At 40.3% G+C, this 13,941-nt stretch overlaps 1 protein-coding gene across 2 annotated transcripts in view; it reads left to right on the top strand.

Annotated features, from left to right (window-relative positions):
* Positions 1–13,941, top strand: part of ano2b (anoctamin 2b) — a 47,856-nt gene that overhangs the window by 4,067 nt on the left and 29,848 nt on the right. The window contains exons 4-15 of one of the 2 annotated variants that reach the window (XM_067427180.1): positions 3,439–3,537; positions 3,741–3,898; positions 4,059–4,113; positions 4,373–4,424; positions 5,060–5,115; positions 5,198–5,245; positions 5,860–5,924; positions 6,273–6,407; positions 6,904–7,064; positions 8,731–8,813; positions 9,318–9,398; positions 9,797–9,883. In XM_067427180.1, coding sequence (XP_067283281.1) covers positions 3,439–3,537; positions 3,741–3,898; positions 4,059–4,113; positions 4,373–4,424; positions 5,060–5,115; positions 5,198–5,245; positions 5,860–5,924; positions 6,273–6,407; positions 6,904–7,064; positions 8,731–8,813; positions 9,318–9,398; positions 9,797–9,883 — 1,080 coding nt within the window. The remainder of the gene's footprint in view (positions 1–3,438; positions 3,538–3,740; positions 3,899–4,058; positions 4,114–4,372; positions 4,425–5,059; positions 5,116–5,197; positions 5,246–5,859; positions 5,925–6,272; positions 6,408–6,903; positions 7,065–8,730; positions 8,814–9,317; positions 9,399–9,796; positions 9,884–13,941) is intronic. The other variant, XM_067427181.1, reaches the window with a different exon arrangement.

Below are 13,941 nucleotides of genomic sequence, written 5' to 3'. Positions count from 1 at the left end.
AACCAGCGTTTTATACATTTTTCTACAATGCTTTATGTGTCACAATTTCAGCTATGCAAGAAGTTTCTATAGTAGATGCAAGTGCTTCTCTGGTTTTTATTTTAAGTTGCCGCGTTGAAACGCTACTGTGTAATACAGGAGAAAATAGCGATACGTTTACATGGACACTTTCTGCTCCAATCACAATAAATTCATTGAAAATGATGAATCCGAATGTACGCTAAATAAAGTATTTACGAGGTGAGAAGTCGTGTTTACGACATCATGTGTGTTCAAGTCTCTTTGGTCAGAGCAAGATGGCGGTGTACCTTCTTTTAATGAATATCATGAAAATACAGCAAGGTTTGTTAACTCTGCTTATAGAGAATGAAGAACAAAGAATGTGCATCAGGTGAGTTTTAATCTTTTATGTTTTTAATTAATCTACGAAGTCCCTGTAAATGGTATATAAGGCTAATTGTTATATTACAATGCTAGCTTGCTTTGTTGTAAATGACAACGCCTGACAGTGTCACTGCCAAATACCTGTTATATTCAACTAGAGACATTGCATCCATTGATTCCGCCATGTTTCTCACTGACACGCCCCCAACTCAAAGAAAGACAAAGAAAATCCCGCACTTCCCACTGGTATTTAGGACTTCGTGGTGGCGTTCATGTGTGTTTAACTACCAAATGTCACAAGCTTCTGATTGGATTTAATCTTTTGACATGAGCGCACTGCACAAATATACAGAGTTTCCCGCTGTTGTCGAATATTAACCATCCTCCTTTTCTTTGTTTTAAAAAGCAGACTTAATATTTTTCTATTTTGGATCCTAATTAGGCGACAACGAACAACCGTTAGGCCGTGCTGCTTATATTTAACAAACAGAAATTGTAATCAGATCTGGCCCATTCATTCAAATTGTCATGGCTACGTGTGACTTTTAGGTATATTGTGCTACTAGTCCGGTTACAGTCAGATTATAAGTGTCCATGTAAACGCAGCTAATGACTGCATAATCTCACTAGAGTTACAGCACACTCGAGAGACTTTTATCTGAACAGTGTCTTCTCCTTGTAGACTGTTCACAAGTCTTTAATTTGAGACTATTTGTGACTTAAATGCGACTTCAGTTCGAATCTCAGGCTAGAGTTTGCATTTCTGGTGTGAGCCATGAATTCTTAGGATTGCGTCCGTTCAGAGATGCTGTTTCTCGACTCTTTGCTTGAGTTAATTATGCCAAATGTCAAAGACAGGGCTCTGCCAAGAAGAGCCGTTTCCGCTCACAGGTTTTTGGGAGCCCCTCAAATGTCAGTCGCAGTCGGTTCCTGTAGCGACGGCTCCCGCTCAGACTGTGCTCAAATCGACCTAATTGCCTTACCCTGCTGAGATGAAGTACTAATTGGAATATCTTATCCTAATTAACCTTCTCAGATCCACATGTTATTTTTATCTCTCTTGGAGGGGGCAGAGAAAAAACACCCGTGGTGTTGGAACGCAGGGGACGGCGAGGATGTCCTCAGGTTTCCATCATCTCTTTCTGTCTCATCACTCTCATCTCATCTCAATGTCTCTTTCAGTTTCATCTTCCTTTCTTCTTAACACATGCTTCTCTAGATGGCATGGCTGACCACTGCCAGACAGATTCAGTTACTGTCATCTCTGTATGGGCACGACGTAGCTTCAGTGTTGGATTTCATGGCTACAACTGGCAAAAAGAGATCATTTCCATACCCCCCAAGTTTATGTAATATATATAGTCCCTCTTTAGGGACTCTCAGATGGGCTTGATGACAATCTGCCACTCTTTTGACAACGATACTGCCTATTCTGGGTTATTTTCTGTTTATGTGTTTGTGGCATGCTATAGATTAGTTCTGGCAAAAATGTTCACAGTATAAAGCAAATGTAAAATGCTTTCACAGTAAAATACTTTTTACAGAAACCTAAGAAGCAAGTGGGCATCAACTCAAATTGGAGTTTAAAATATGCAAGTATAACCACAACACTTAAACACTTAATTTGTTAGCGTGAGGCTGGTGTTCAATTGAATCTAGACACTAGAATAGTCACAAAAGAGACAACTGTGCAGCTCAAGTAACATATTTATGTGCTTTAATCATAAAATCCACAACCCAAAAAATCCTCCAAGAATGCTTAAAGGGCCTGTATTGATTATGTTGTTTTCTTGTTGTCCATGTAATGAAAGCCTTTAAGAACTTGCACAAATGTATTTCCCACACTTCTAGAAACAATGGCAAAAATATTACCTTTAGGGGTACAACAGCTTGTCTCTGGGTCAGTACGGTCAGTACCCTTAAGGGAAAATCTTATATCTTATTTACCTCTAAAATGTTCATAGTAGTACCTCAAGGATACATATTTCAACTCAAAGGTATTAATGTGCATATTTTGGGGGTAGATAATGTAAAGGTGAGCTGGACACAGCTTAATGCGGGGTTAGTTGTAACACATGGTTTAAATCTTTCCACACATGCTAGCAAGACAAAACTTAGTGAATTTATTAGTTGCCATATCAATACTATATAGTGAAAAAATGTGCACCAAAATTTAAAACTCTTCAGAAGATATCACCGAACATATATTTAACCATTGCAAAAGTAAATTTAAGTTAATTTTTCATCTCTGTTTTTTGTTTTTATTCAAAATTAGACAAATCAAATATTATTTAAATTTTATATATTTTATTTAACAGTTGAGATTGTTCTTTAATGTTGATCTAACAGCAGATGACATGAGTCGCGGTTAAATCCAGTTGCACAGGTGGGGTGTGTTACAACGTGCCCCTATTATATTTTATACTTTTATGAATTCTATTTATTATTTATTATGTTTTGAACTATGCTGTAAAACTATGTTTTGCGGTGTGTTTCTTGTCAAACTATAACATTATTCATTTTTATTTATTAAAAAATTCCATCATTTTATTTAAAAAAGTTAATAGTTGTATTTTATTGACAAAATATTTTAGTTTCTCTTGGATATTTTATTTATTTTATTTTATCAGATAGCATTTTAAGCTGCCATTAGGTCATGTTACAATGTACCTCACCTATGGGGCATGTTCTCACATTTCACTTCCATTCTTTCTGGGTAAATACAATGCATAAATGAAACAAAACCGAGAAAGTCAAAAAGCGTTGCCTGCTCTCCCCTATAATGTTGTCCCTTTAACTGCCCCAGTGACATGCTGTTATTCTTCAAAAGGCACAATTTCACAGTGAACATAATTAACCTAAATGCCAAAATACTGTGGTAGGAAATGCATACATGTTTATTTTGTCTTCATTGTCCTTAACCAAACTTTATGTTAAGAACAGGTTTGTTGCTTATTCTTTAGGATTTTTTTCTCTCTATTTTTCTCTGATTGTAAAATTTAATTCAACATGGAGGCAGTATGTCAAGACCTTTCTCTTGGATTCTTTCCCCAGAACAAGGCTCATGGTCATGCTTTCATCCGGCTACATGCACCTTGGCAGGTGTTGAGCAGAGAGGCAGAGTTTCTCAAGATCAAGGTGCCCACCAAGAAGGTAGGATACAGCAGAGCTTTCTCTTATTCTCAAGACAGACACGAGTCCAATGGGATGTCCTTATGAGTTCTCCACAAGTCCCTGCATGCGTTATGTAGTGTGTCTGTGATGTATGTAAGGGAAAAGCACAAACGATTGATGCTGATTGATGATTTGACGCTTTGCTGCTGATTTAGACCGTGGAAATTTTGTCTCTTGTTCAGAGTTACGAGTTGAGGGAAGAAAAAGGTCTGACCGCCACCATGAACGAACTGTGGAGGAAGTTAAATCAACCGTTCCAGCCCAAAGTACCCCATCAGGAGCAAGAGCACAGCCGCACCAAATTCCTCTCTCACTGTTTCTCCCGGGACAAGCTCCACCTGTGAGAGCCTGCTGTGGTTGGGGTGGTGTGGGGTTAAATGTCATCTGGGGCCACATGGGATGTTCTTCCTCTTTTAGAGGACTTGACAGGATTTGTTTGTTTGCCAAAGGCATCTGTGTTATTCATGGATGTCTCACCGCTATTTTTGGCCTTTTTGCAGGTACAACATCAAGTCAAAGGACACCTTCTTCGACAATGCCACAAGGAGCCGAATAGTGAGTCAGTTTTGCTTTGCTCGTGTAGGTTCTGTTTAGCTAGAATAGTACAATCTGATACGTGTTCCTGGGTTGTTGAAAAGAGAACACGATATACAAGCGGGAACAAAAGTTATTTGCTATAGCAGCTGGAGATTGCCGTCTCTAGGCACCCTTCTAGGAAACCAATTCCACCGGGAGTTTTCCTGGAACAATTTTCAGGTTTATTGTTTGCTTGTATCTCTCTCTCACTCTTTCTCTCTCTTGCTGTTTGCCCCAGGTGTATGAAATCCTCAGACGCACTGCCTGCGCACGGACCTGCCAAACCATGGGTTAGTAATATGTTAATCCATAACCTAAGTATGGACTAGTGTTCAGGGAATCCTCGGGATAGCCAGAATGTGAGCTTTGAAAGTGGGCATGGTGGAGTTGGGACAGGGTGCAACACAAGCCCATGCCATATGCTCCCTTGGACCAAGCCAGCGCGCAGACGGACCACCGGGGGCTATTGGGAGATCGAGGCTATCCGGCAGAAGGGATGGCTTGGTGCTCTCTTCAGTTCTCCGTCCGTACCCCTCCCTTCCTTTCTGTCTCTCAGACTTTCTCTCATAAAAACTGAGTAAATTGGGTCATAAAGTTCTGGGATTGGGATCCAAATTGAAGCCGGGTCCATTGAGGTGGAAAGAGGGGGGCGGTGGGTAGTGGTGGTCTTTCCAGCTTGTTGCTGGGGAGCTACTTTATTAATTGAGGGCTAATCACCAGAGCGTACGTGTCGTTCCTTTGAGGACTGATTAATTACTTTGATTAAAGCCTGTGTTCTACATGTCAGCTGTCTTCCGCCTCCAGGACTCGGGCTGTCGGCTTTCCAAACGCAATGAAGTTGGGTCACTTTAAAGTCATAGCAGTCAATCATTATTCCCACAGTTGATGTTGAGTATTTCAAGGAGCTCTCTTTTCTGACTCGCAGGCATCACCACGCTGATAGCTAACGGGGTTTATGATTCAGCATTTCCGCTGCACGATGTGAGTTGTTTTTTTCTAGATTTCTCAGTACTTTCTTTCTCCTTTCAGGGTTGATTTGAAATGTGTTTTTGTACGATTACAGGGAGACTTTCACCACACTGGACAAGCCGAGGGAAAGAACGACAGACAAGTATGCTGCTATTGTGCTTTTTTTTTTCATTTAAGTAGTGGTTCCGTGTTTTTTTTCTAGGTTTGGTTGTGTTTATGGGGCACAGTATGATATTCTAAATACTTGATGTATTTTTCTTATATTTTACCTTTATTTCACACCGCTGGCTCCAATGTCCTTTGAACGGCTCGTTTGCTTCCTGCTTCTATGAAGCCCATTCCTCCGAAAAACGCAATGGTCTTAGATTGGTTAGATGGCCAAATGTAGTTTCATGTATTTTTATTGGATGAAGTGCAAAGCACCGGTTGTCCAGAAACACCACGCCCACTGTTGCATGTTCGCGGGGGCAGTGTTTATGTTAATAGCAAGGGTTTATGATGTCACCAACCCGAGAAGAAGCTCGCTGTAGTCCAAACCGGCCGTTTCTGTAGGCAATAAACTGCCATAACTTTAAAAGACAATATCTCCGTTTGCATTGAACTTTCAGCGCTGTAACTTTGCAGATACTCTTTATGCTCAAGTAGCAACATTACACACTAACTTAAGTTAAAAAAGTGAAATTGCATGCAACCACCCCATTAAATCAAAAGGAAGAATATTTTCAAATTCTGAATTTGTTTTTGTATCTTTTCCAGCTGTTACATGATGAATGGGCAAGATACGGTGCTTTTTACAAGTATCAGCCTGTTGATCTTATCAGGTAACCGTCAAATCACGTTTACTTTAGATCAGAAATGCCCAAATCAGTGCCTGACATCACAACAGGTTGAAAATGGGGAAAAATGTGTTCTTCATGCATATCTTCACTTCAAATGTACGTTTTTGACCTTTTATTTTTCAATTTTTACATTGAAATGTAGAGAGCAAAAAGTGAATTTGATTTTTAAAAAAATACATTGAAATATAATATAGTTGGATATAATGCAGCATTTACTTTTGGCACACAGCCCTTAATCAAGTGTGATTTTAAAACGTTTGGCACCTCTGCTTTTAGATGAATATTTCATTGATGCAATGCACACTTCCTTGTTTTCTGTGTAACTTTTAGGAAGTACTTTGGGGAGAAGATAGGTCTCTATTTTGCCTGGCTTGGTGTCTATACTCAGCTTCTAATGCCTGCATCTGTGGTGGGCATCATCGTGTTCTTCTACGGATGGGCCACTGTGGAAACAAACATACCCAGGTATGTGCCAGTGAAGCCCACCGGGAGCTGGGCACGGGTCCCTGTTGTGGGTGGGCACGGGAGAACTGCCAGGTTGAGAGTAACTAACTGTGATTATTATATTCCACTGATATTAAAATGATAATTAGAATCAAGGAACATAGTTCTGCTGTTTATGCTGTCACGTCTGATTCATGGGATTAATTTATGCTAAAAATTGCAAGTGCTCTAAGAATGCGCTCAGTGTGACTGAAACATCTCGGGGGAGCACAGGAATACTGTGATCCTTTTAAATGTCAGCACTTGTGTGAGTACACCGTGAACTAGGCATTTTTATTTTTGAGACCACAGTGAACTTTTCTGCCCAGTGCAGCCATGTTTTCAGAGGTCACAGGATAAAATAGTGTTGCATTTTTAATTGATACTTTAGACACGTTGCACCATATCAGGACCATAATTAATTTATTTTGTTGGACTGTTGCACGGGTGTGTCTAATTTTGTGTGTGTTTCTGCCAGCCAGGAGATGTGTGACGAGGATCAGAACTTCACTATGTGTCCCCTCTGCGATCGGGCATGTGACTACTGGCATCTGAGCACAGCGTGTGGCACGGCGCGCGCCAGCCATCTCTTTGACAACCCAGCCACCGTGTTCTTCGCCATCTTCATGTCCCTCTGGGGTACGACCTAAAATCCCTTTTTATTATCTCAACGTCTATTGTTGTATTCCAGACTTGATGAGTCTAATTCTTGAACGAGTACAATTGATACATCATCATTTATTGCAGGGGTGTCAACTGAATAAAAATTTGAAAATAATTATTGAAGATTATTGTGGCAGACAAATCCTTAGAAAATAATATACTGTGAAAATATCTCAGTACCCAAACATTCAATTCTCCTGCTTTGTTTTTTGAACACAAGAATGATGGTATTATTAGATATTAGCCACTTTTGTATATTATTTACTGCCTCAGATCAGTTATTCAGTCCTGTTGAATATGAGACCAGTTCAAACATTAACATGCAGAAGTGCTGCAGTCTCCATAGTGATGGAGTTGAAGAGATGTTGAATGGCCAGAGAGTAGTGTTACCTCTTTCTGTCACTGCTTGCGTCCCCGGGCCTGGCTGATGGAGGCATTGTGAAACCGCTCAATTCCTGACACCGACCTGTCTTTGGCCCCTACGTGGGGGAGCAGAAGCTATACATTATTACTCATACAGAGACCCCCAGCAGTGTGTAGAGAGACTGCATTTGTTTATATGTAGGTACTGAGATGTATTAATTATCCAGACAATGTCGTTTCAAAGCAAACACACACTGTCTAGGCCTGTGCTGTGATGATTTAAAGGGATAGCTCACGCCCCCAAAATTCATCATGTTGTTCGAAACTCAAATTCATTTATTTGGTCAAAATGTGTATTTCCTAGCTTTACTTACATAACTATAGGTTTTAAGTATCATCAAAGTGAATGAAGGAGAAACATACAGTGATCATTGTCTGTGAAGAAGATTCACAGCTTAAATTTTGGTCGAACAGCTTTAGAAGACTTGTATTATATAGTGCACACGTCATATACTTTTATAGGATGGAAAAGAGCACATTCTGATTCAAATACATATTTGGATATGAAAGTTGGTAAATAATGACAGAATTATTCATCATAAACAGTGGTTCCAGCTCTACTCAGACACTTAATATAGGATGAACTTAACCTCACATACTAGCAGAATAAATGAAACTTTACACATACAGTTTTAGGTGTTGGCAGTCAGAAGATGGTACTGGTTACGTCCAAAGCACTCCCATAGAACTTGCTTTTGTGTTTATTAACGCAAATTAAAATGAGCAGGTTCTCGACTCAAACACATCTCAATACTTCACCACAATGGTAACCCTACAAACCACCAACATTACAGAAACTCTTTTAAATACCCACATGATAGAGCATTTAACATTAACCGTCTCCCCATTCTCTCATTATATGAAAGAAATGCATAAAATAACACTTTATTTAAACATTTACTCTCCCTAGCCAGCCCAAGTGCAAAGCATGATGGGAAGTGGAAATCGTGTTCCCAGTTTTATAATGCTACTTTATCGCAACATAAATCATTGACAGCGTTTTAATACAAATGGATTCAAAAAAGGGTTGAACATGGATTACTTGTTTTATTTAATCAAATTAAACAAGCATTTTTAGTGTCCCTGTGGTTTTGTGATTTATCTTACATTAGGAAATGGCACTTTGCCCCTTATAAATCATTGTTTGCTTCTCTTTTCCCATAAGTCTCATATTTGTCAGCACTCATTTACTGTATGCCTCATCTCTCTCTCCCTTTAGCTGCCATGTTTCTAGAGCACTGGAAGCGCAGACAGATCAGTTTGAACTATAGTTGGGATCTGACAGGCATGGAGGAGGAGGAGGTACGTTCACAAACATGCACAGTCACATTACGTTACTCACTAGTGTTTGTGTGGCTGGATTACAGCGCAGTGACCAAGAGCCGATTTCAATGACACAGTGTTTTTTTTTAATACTGACCGACTGAAAGTGACTAATGCTGACTGTTATATGATGCGAAACAATGGTGGCGTACCTATCCTATAGTATTAAAGTTTGTCCCCCAACTCTGTGTGTGAATGTCCTCATGTGGTCTCGGCCAAAAAGGGACTCACCAATATGTCAACTTGTTGTTTCTCTGAACGCAATCTTTCCCGCCAGGAAAAAGCGAAGGTTTGAGTTTTATGTTTGAAACTCTCTTCTTGCATACTGCTCTTTGAGATGTTGAGTCTGACTTTGCGTTGTGTCCTTTGTGTTGCCCTGGATTTTTGACCTGTTTGAATGGTTTGAAACTCCTCTATCTGCAGCAGTCCACTGGGTCTCGCAAGGAGTAGAAAGCAATTGCCTCTTTGTCCTCTTCTCTTTAGGAGCACCCCAGACCTAAATACGAAACAATACTCCTTCAGAAGATGCAGAGGAAGAAGAAAACTAAGAAGAACAAAAATGAGGTGGGCAGGATGTTTTTTTTACTTGCTTTATGCATAATGCATTTCATTAATGGCTGACTTAAAAAGATCTAAATATATATTTCCTTTGGCTTCTGGCTTAGGAGCAATATGCAATTATGCTTTAAAAAGAGTCAGAAAGGGAACTGCCATGGTTGTAGGGGCAGAGGGGGTGCCAAATGCTGTGGGTCTTTTGCACAGCCTTCCTATCATGCACTGCGCCGGCCTGAAGCATTTGGCACCGGCGCTTTGGGGCTCGTAGGCTGTGCTTTGCGTTGGTGAAACCCAAGAATAAAGGAAGAACTGGTCTGGTTTATGGAAAACCGAGATTTGCAGTGTTAGCTAGAGTTTTGCCCTCTGTCGCCAGTGATTGTGTGACGGTTAAGATCTGTGTGTTCCAGCCTGAGAGAGTTGTGGACGAGAGCGGGGAACTGGGGAAGGACAAATGGAGGCAGAGGTTACTGTCAGCCATGGCAGCTGGGAATCCGGTAAATTGTGTTCTCTCTTTCTATCTCTCTCATTCTCGCCTCAGTCTCTCCAGAGCCTTGTTTCCACCTGCTTGTGTTACAGTTTCTATATAACACTCCCTAGTTGTGAGGTTGGAAGGTTTTGAACTGTAATGCTGTGTGGCAGCATCCTGACCCAGCTATCCAGCTCTTCATTTTGAAAGTTTTTTTGCTCTGTCTACAGCAAAATAAACGTTGTTTGCTCTTGCTCTGGTCAGTTCTGAGATTTTGGGCTACCGGTACATGGCTTTTCATAATGTGCTGTTTCAGACTGGGGGAAAGAAATCATCTAAAATACACATTTATATGTTTATTACGCTATTTGCGCCTGTAGATTTCAATCACAAATGTTTTCTCAAAAAGAGTTTTTCCCTCACGCGCTGAAGCAAGCCATCGCATTTACAACTGTGATGATGAGCGCTTATCAGGATCAACTAAATGCTGGATTTTCAAAAGTATGTAAAATGCGTAAAGTTCAATGGATAAAGTCTTTAAAATACGTCCAAGAGTTCACACCGGTCTGTAATTGTATAGGGACTTCAGCGTTATATTTTCACACCCCTAAACATAACCCGGAACAAATCAAACTGTGATTGGTTGCTTTACATGTCAGCCAGTGTGGGTGGTCCTTAACCAATGAAAGCTGCTATGGAGTCCAAACCTTCTGCCGTCAGTCTGTTGCCTGGCTACCAGTTTCTCTGTGGCTGGCTAATTTAAGAGACGTAAACACAAATTAATAATAAAATGAGACTAAATATCTGTTCATCCTCCACAACACGGTCAATATTTGCATCTTGTATCATCTGTAAACTCTTGCATTACCAAGGCAATGATTGACGTATTTGTACTAGGCCTACATTCCAAAGAGCTCCGTTATCATCAGCCCCACATTGGAAAATGATCCGTACTGGAATGGAAGAAAAGAAAAGAAAACAGTTTGACCCGACGGTGGAAAAGCGGCTTATTGGTGTTTTTTTTTTTTTTTTACTTTATTCACCAGGGGTGTCTTGCCCTCTCTGTCCTCTATTATATTACCATTTCCTGTCAATAACTTTGAAAGAATAACTCACGGCCCATTCACACATGCACAGCACTTTCAGTGTGAGAATTTGAGCCCCGTTTAATTTGCAAATGGCCCGTGTGTCTGTCAGAAGGACTCAGCTAGGTGGGGTGGTCACAACGGGGTCGTTGGCACAAGAAATACGGCCGTCTCTCACTGCTGTAATCCTCTTGCTGTAGGACGTGCATGTCGGGCTAATACAATTAGATCTTGTCAATTCCCTCTTCTGGTTTCACGTAACCCAACGTTAGTCACGGCGTAACAACCTTTAAAGGTCAAGTGTGCTTGTGAACTGTTCAGTAGTAAATACACTGCAGGTCACTACAAAAACATATGCTCACTAACAACAAATATGTTGTTCAGGAAGGTCTCATTAATTCATACTGCTCACACATGAGGTGTGAACCTCAGAGATTTGCGTGTTTCTTTCTGAAAATGTAGGTTGTGATCATCAGTTTGACATCATTGCTTGGGGCCTTTGGCGTGCAAGAAGTGTAATTAGGCGAATTAGCCCAATAAATTAAGACTTATTAGTTGATACATGACGTGGCTTGTAAACAGGTACACCTACATCCCTAGCCTCGTTTCTCCGTGTGTACGTGGAGTCCAACTGTGTTAGTAGTTCAAGCTTCTTAAGGTTTCCCACGGCTTGTAGAACATTAATCCTGGTTTAAAATCAAGCCTTTACTCACTGGGGTTTGTGGCCTTAAAGATTTTTTTTTTTACAAATAATAATAATAAGCATAAAAAAATCTAAATTCAATCCGCTAGCAATTAAAGTGTTTATGAGGCTGCTACAATGACGGCTTAAACAGAAGAAACAGTCACTGGATTTACTAAAGTTTCATGGCACCAAATCTTAGATAGTCAAAAGAAATAAGTTAAAGGCAGTCAATAGCAAGTAAACATGCTGTCCTTCAGCTCATCTGTATATTGTGGTTCTTATGTTGGAGTTCAGATTTATCTGCCCATAAATGGCATGCAAAAATATATATATGAATATTCATAAAACAAGATAAATTAGGGGAAAAAAGTCTTGTTTTATCTTGAATTATTTGTCTTTGTATCTAGACTGTTGATATTATTTGTCCTATCTAATTATACTATAAAGTAAATAAAAACACTTTGGTTTTCAAGTAAATGGTCTATCTTGTTAAAAACTACGTTTGGAAATCATTAGTTGAAAACAAAATATTCAGCTGATTTCTTTCATTATTATTATTATTATTATTATTAATTTGGTAAATATCATGTAAAGCAGTGAATAATAATTAAAGAGACATGTCTTGTTTGTCTTTGATCAGCAATAATGAAATAGGTTCAGCAATAATATTAGTGGTTGTTCTGGTTTTATTGTGCATCAACACTAACCTAAAGGATTATTAGGAACACCATACTACTACTGTGTACATGGCGTTGATTCAACAAGGTGCTAAAAGCATTCTTTAGAAAGGTTGGCCATATTGATAGGATAGCATCTTGCATTTGATTGAGATTTGTGGGATGCACATCCAGGGTACGAAGCTCCCGTTCCACCAGAGAGAAAATTCTCGTTGTGCCCCCCTCAGCACTTGGTGCCCTACGCGCAGCACGTGATGTGCATGGTGGGAGCGACGGCATTAAGTACATGGTAATTATAAAGGGAGGGACATGTTCAGAAACAATGCTCAGGTAGGCCATGGCATTTAAATGATGCCCAATTGGCACTAAGGGGCCTAAAGTGTGCCAAGAAAACATCCCCCACACCATTACACCACCACCATCAGCCTGCACAGTGGTAACAAGGCATGATGGATCCATGTTCTCATTCTGTTTACGCCAAATTCTGACTCTACCGTCTGAATGTCTCAACAGAAATCGAGACTCATCAGACCAGGCAACATTTTTCTGTCTTCAACTGTCCAATTTTGGTGAGCTTGTGCAAATTGTAGCCTCTTTTTCCCATTTGTAGTGGAGATGAGTGGTACCCGGTGGGGTCTTCTGCTGTTGTAGCCCATCCGCCTCAAGGTTGTGCGTGTTGTGGCTTCACAAATGCTTTGCTGCATACCTCAATTGTAATGGTTATTTCAGTCAAAGTTGCTCTTCTATCAGCTTGAATCAGTCGGCCCATTCTCCTCTGACCTCTCGCATCAACAAGGCTTTTTCGCCCAGAGGACTGCGCATACTGGATGTTTTTCCCTTTTCACACCATTCTTTATAAACCCCAGAAATGGTTGTGCGTGAAAATCCCAGTAACTGAGCAGACTGTGAAATACTCGACGCCGGCACCGTCTGGCACCAACAACCATGCCATGCTCAAATTTGCTTAAATCACCTTTCTTTCCCATCCTGACATTCAGTTTGGAGTTCAGGAGATTGTCTTGACCAGGACCACACCCCTAAATGCATTGAAGCAACTGCCGTGTGATTGGTTGATTAGATAATGGCATTAATGAGAAATTGAACAGGTGTTCCTAATAATCCTTTAAGTGCGTGTATATTCCTTATTAAAACTTGTTCAGAACAGGAGGCATGATGTGGCATACTTTTGGACAGTTTTGGTGGCCTCTGACCTAATGTGTAGCCTATTTTTTTGTTTTGCGGGACTTTATGTTCAAGAGTCACAGATTTAACTTTGTCACTTGCATTATGGCGCTTTTCCCTCATTCTTATGTTTAGCTTCTCTGTCCCAGATATCATGGCCTACGGTCAGTCCTGACCTAGATGTTCTGCAGAACCTTAAATCAAGACCATACATCCTTATGACTTCATTCAAAACACTCTGGACTTAGATAAGGGGGTGTTTTTAAAATCACTTCAGTGTGGCTTTGGTTGGCCAGACGTTGTAAACAGAGCAATTTTTATGTACTCTCTAGGTGGGGGATAAACAAGCAGCAGTTCAGTGTATTATCTAGCACATATTCCCTGCAGAGCAAATAAGAAGCAGTCACCAGGGTCCAGTTTGGTGTTGATCAGTTTCTGACTGCTTTCGGGAAGCGAT

This window comes from Pseudorasbora parva, chromosome 20 (genome assembly GCF_024679245.1).
Source record: "Pseudorasbora parva isolate DD20220531a chromosome 20, ASM2467924v1, whole genome shotgun sequence".
NCBI lineage: Eukaryota > Metazoa > Chordata > Actinopteri > Cypriniformes > Gobionidae > Pseudorasbora > Pseudorasbora parva.
This window is presented reverse-complemented; position numbering and strand designations above follow the sequence as displayed.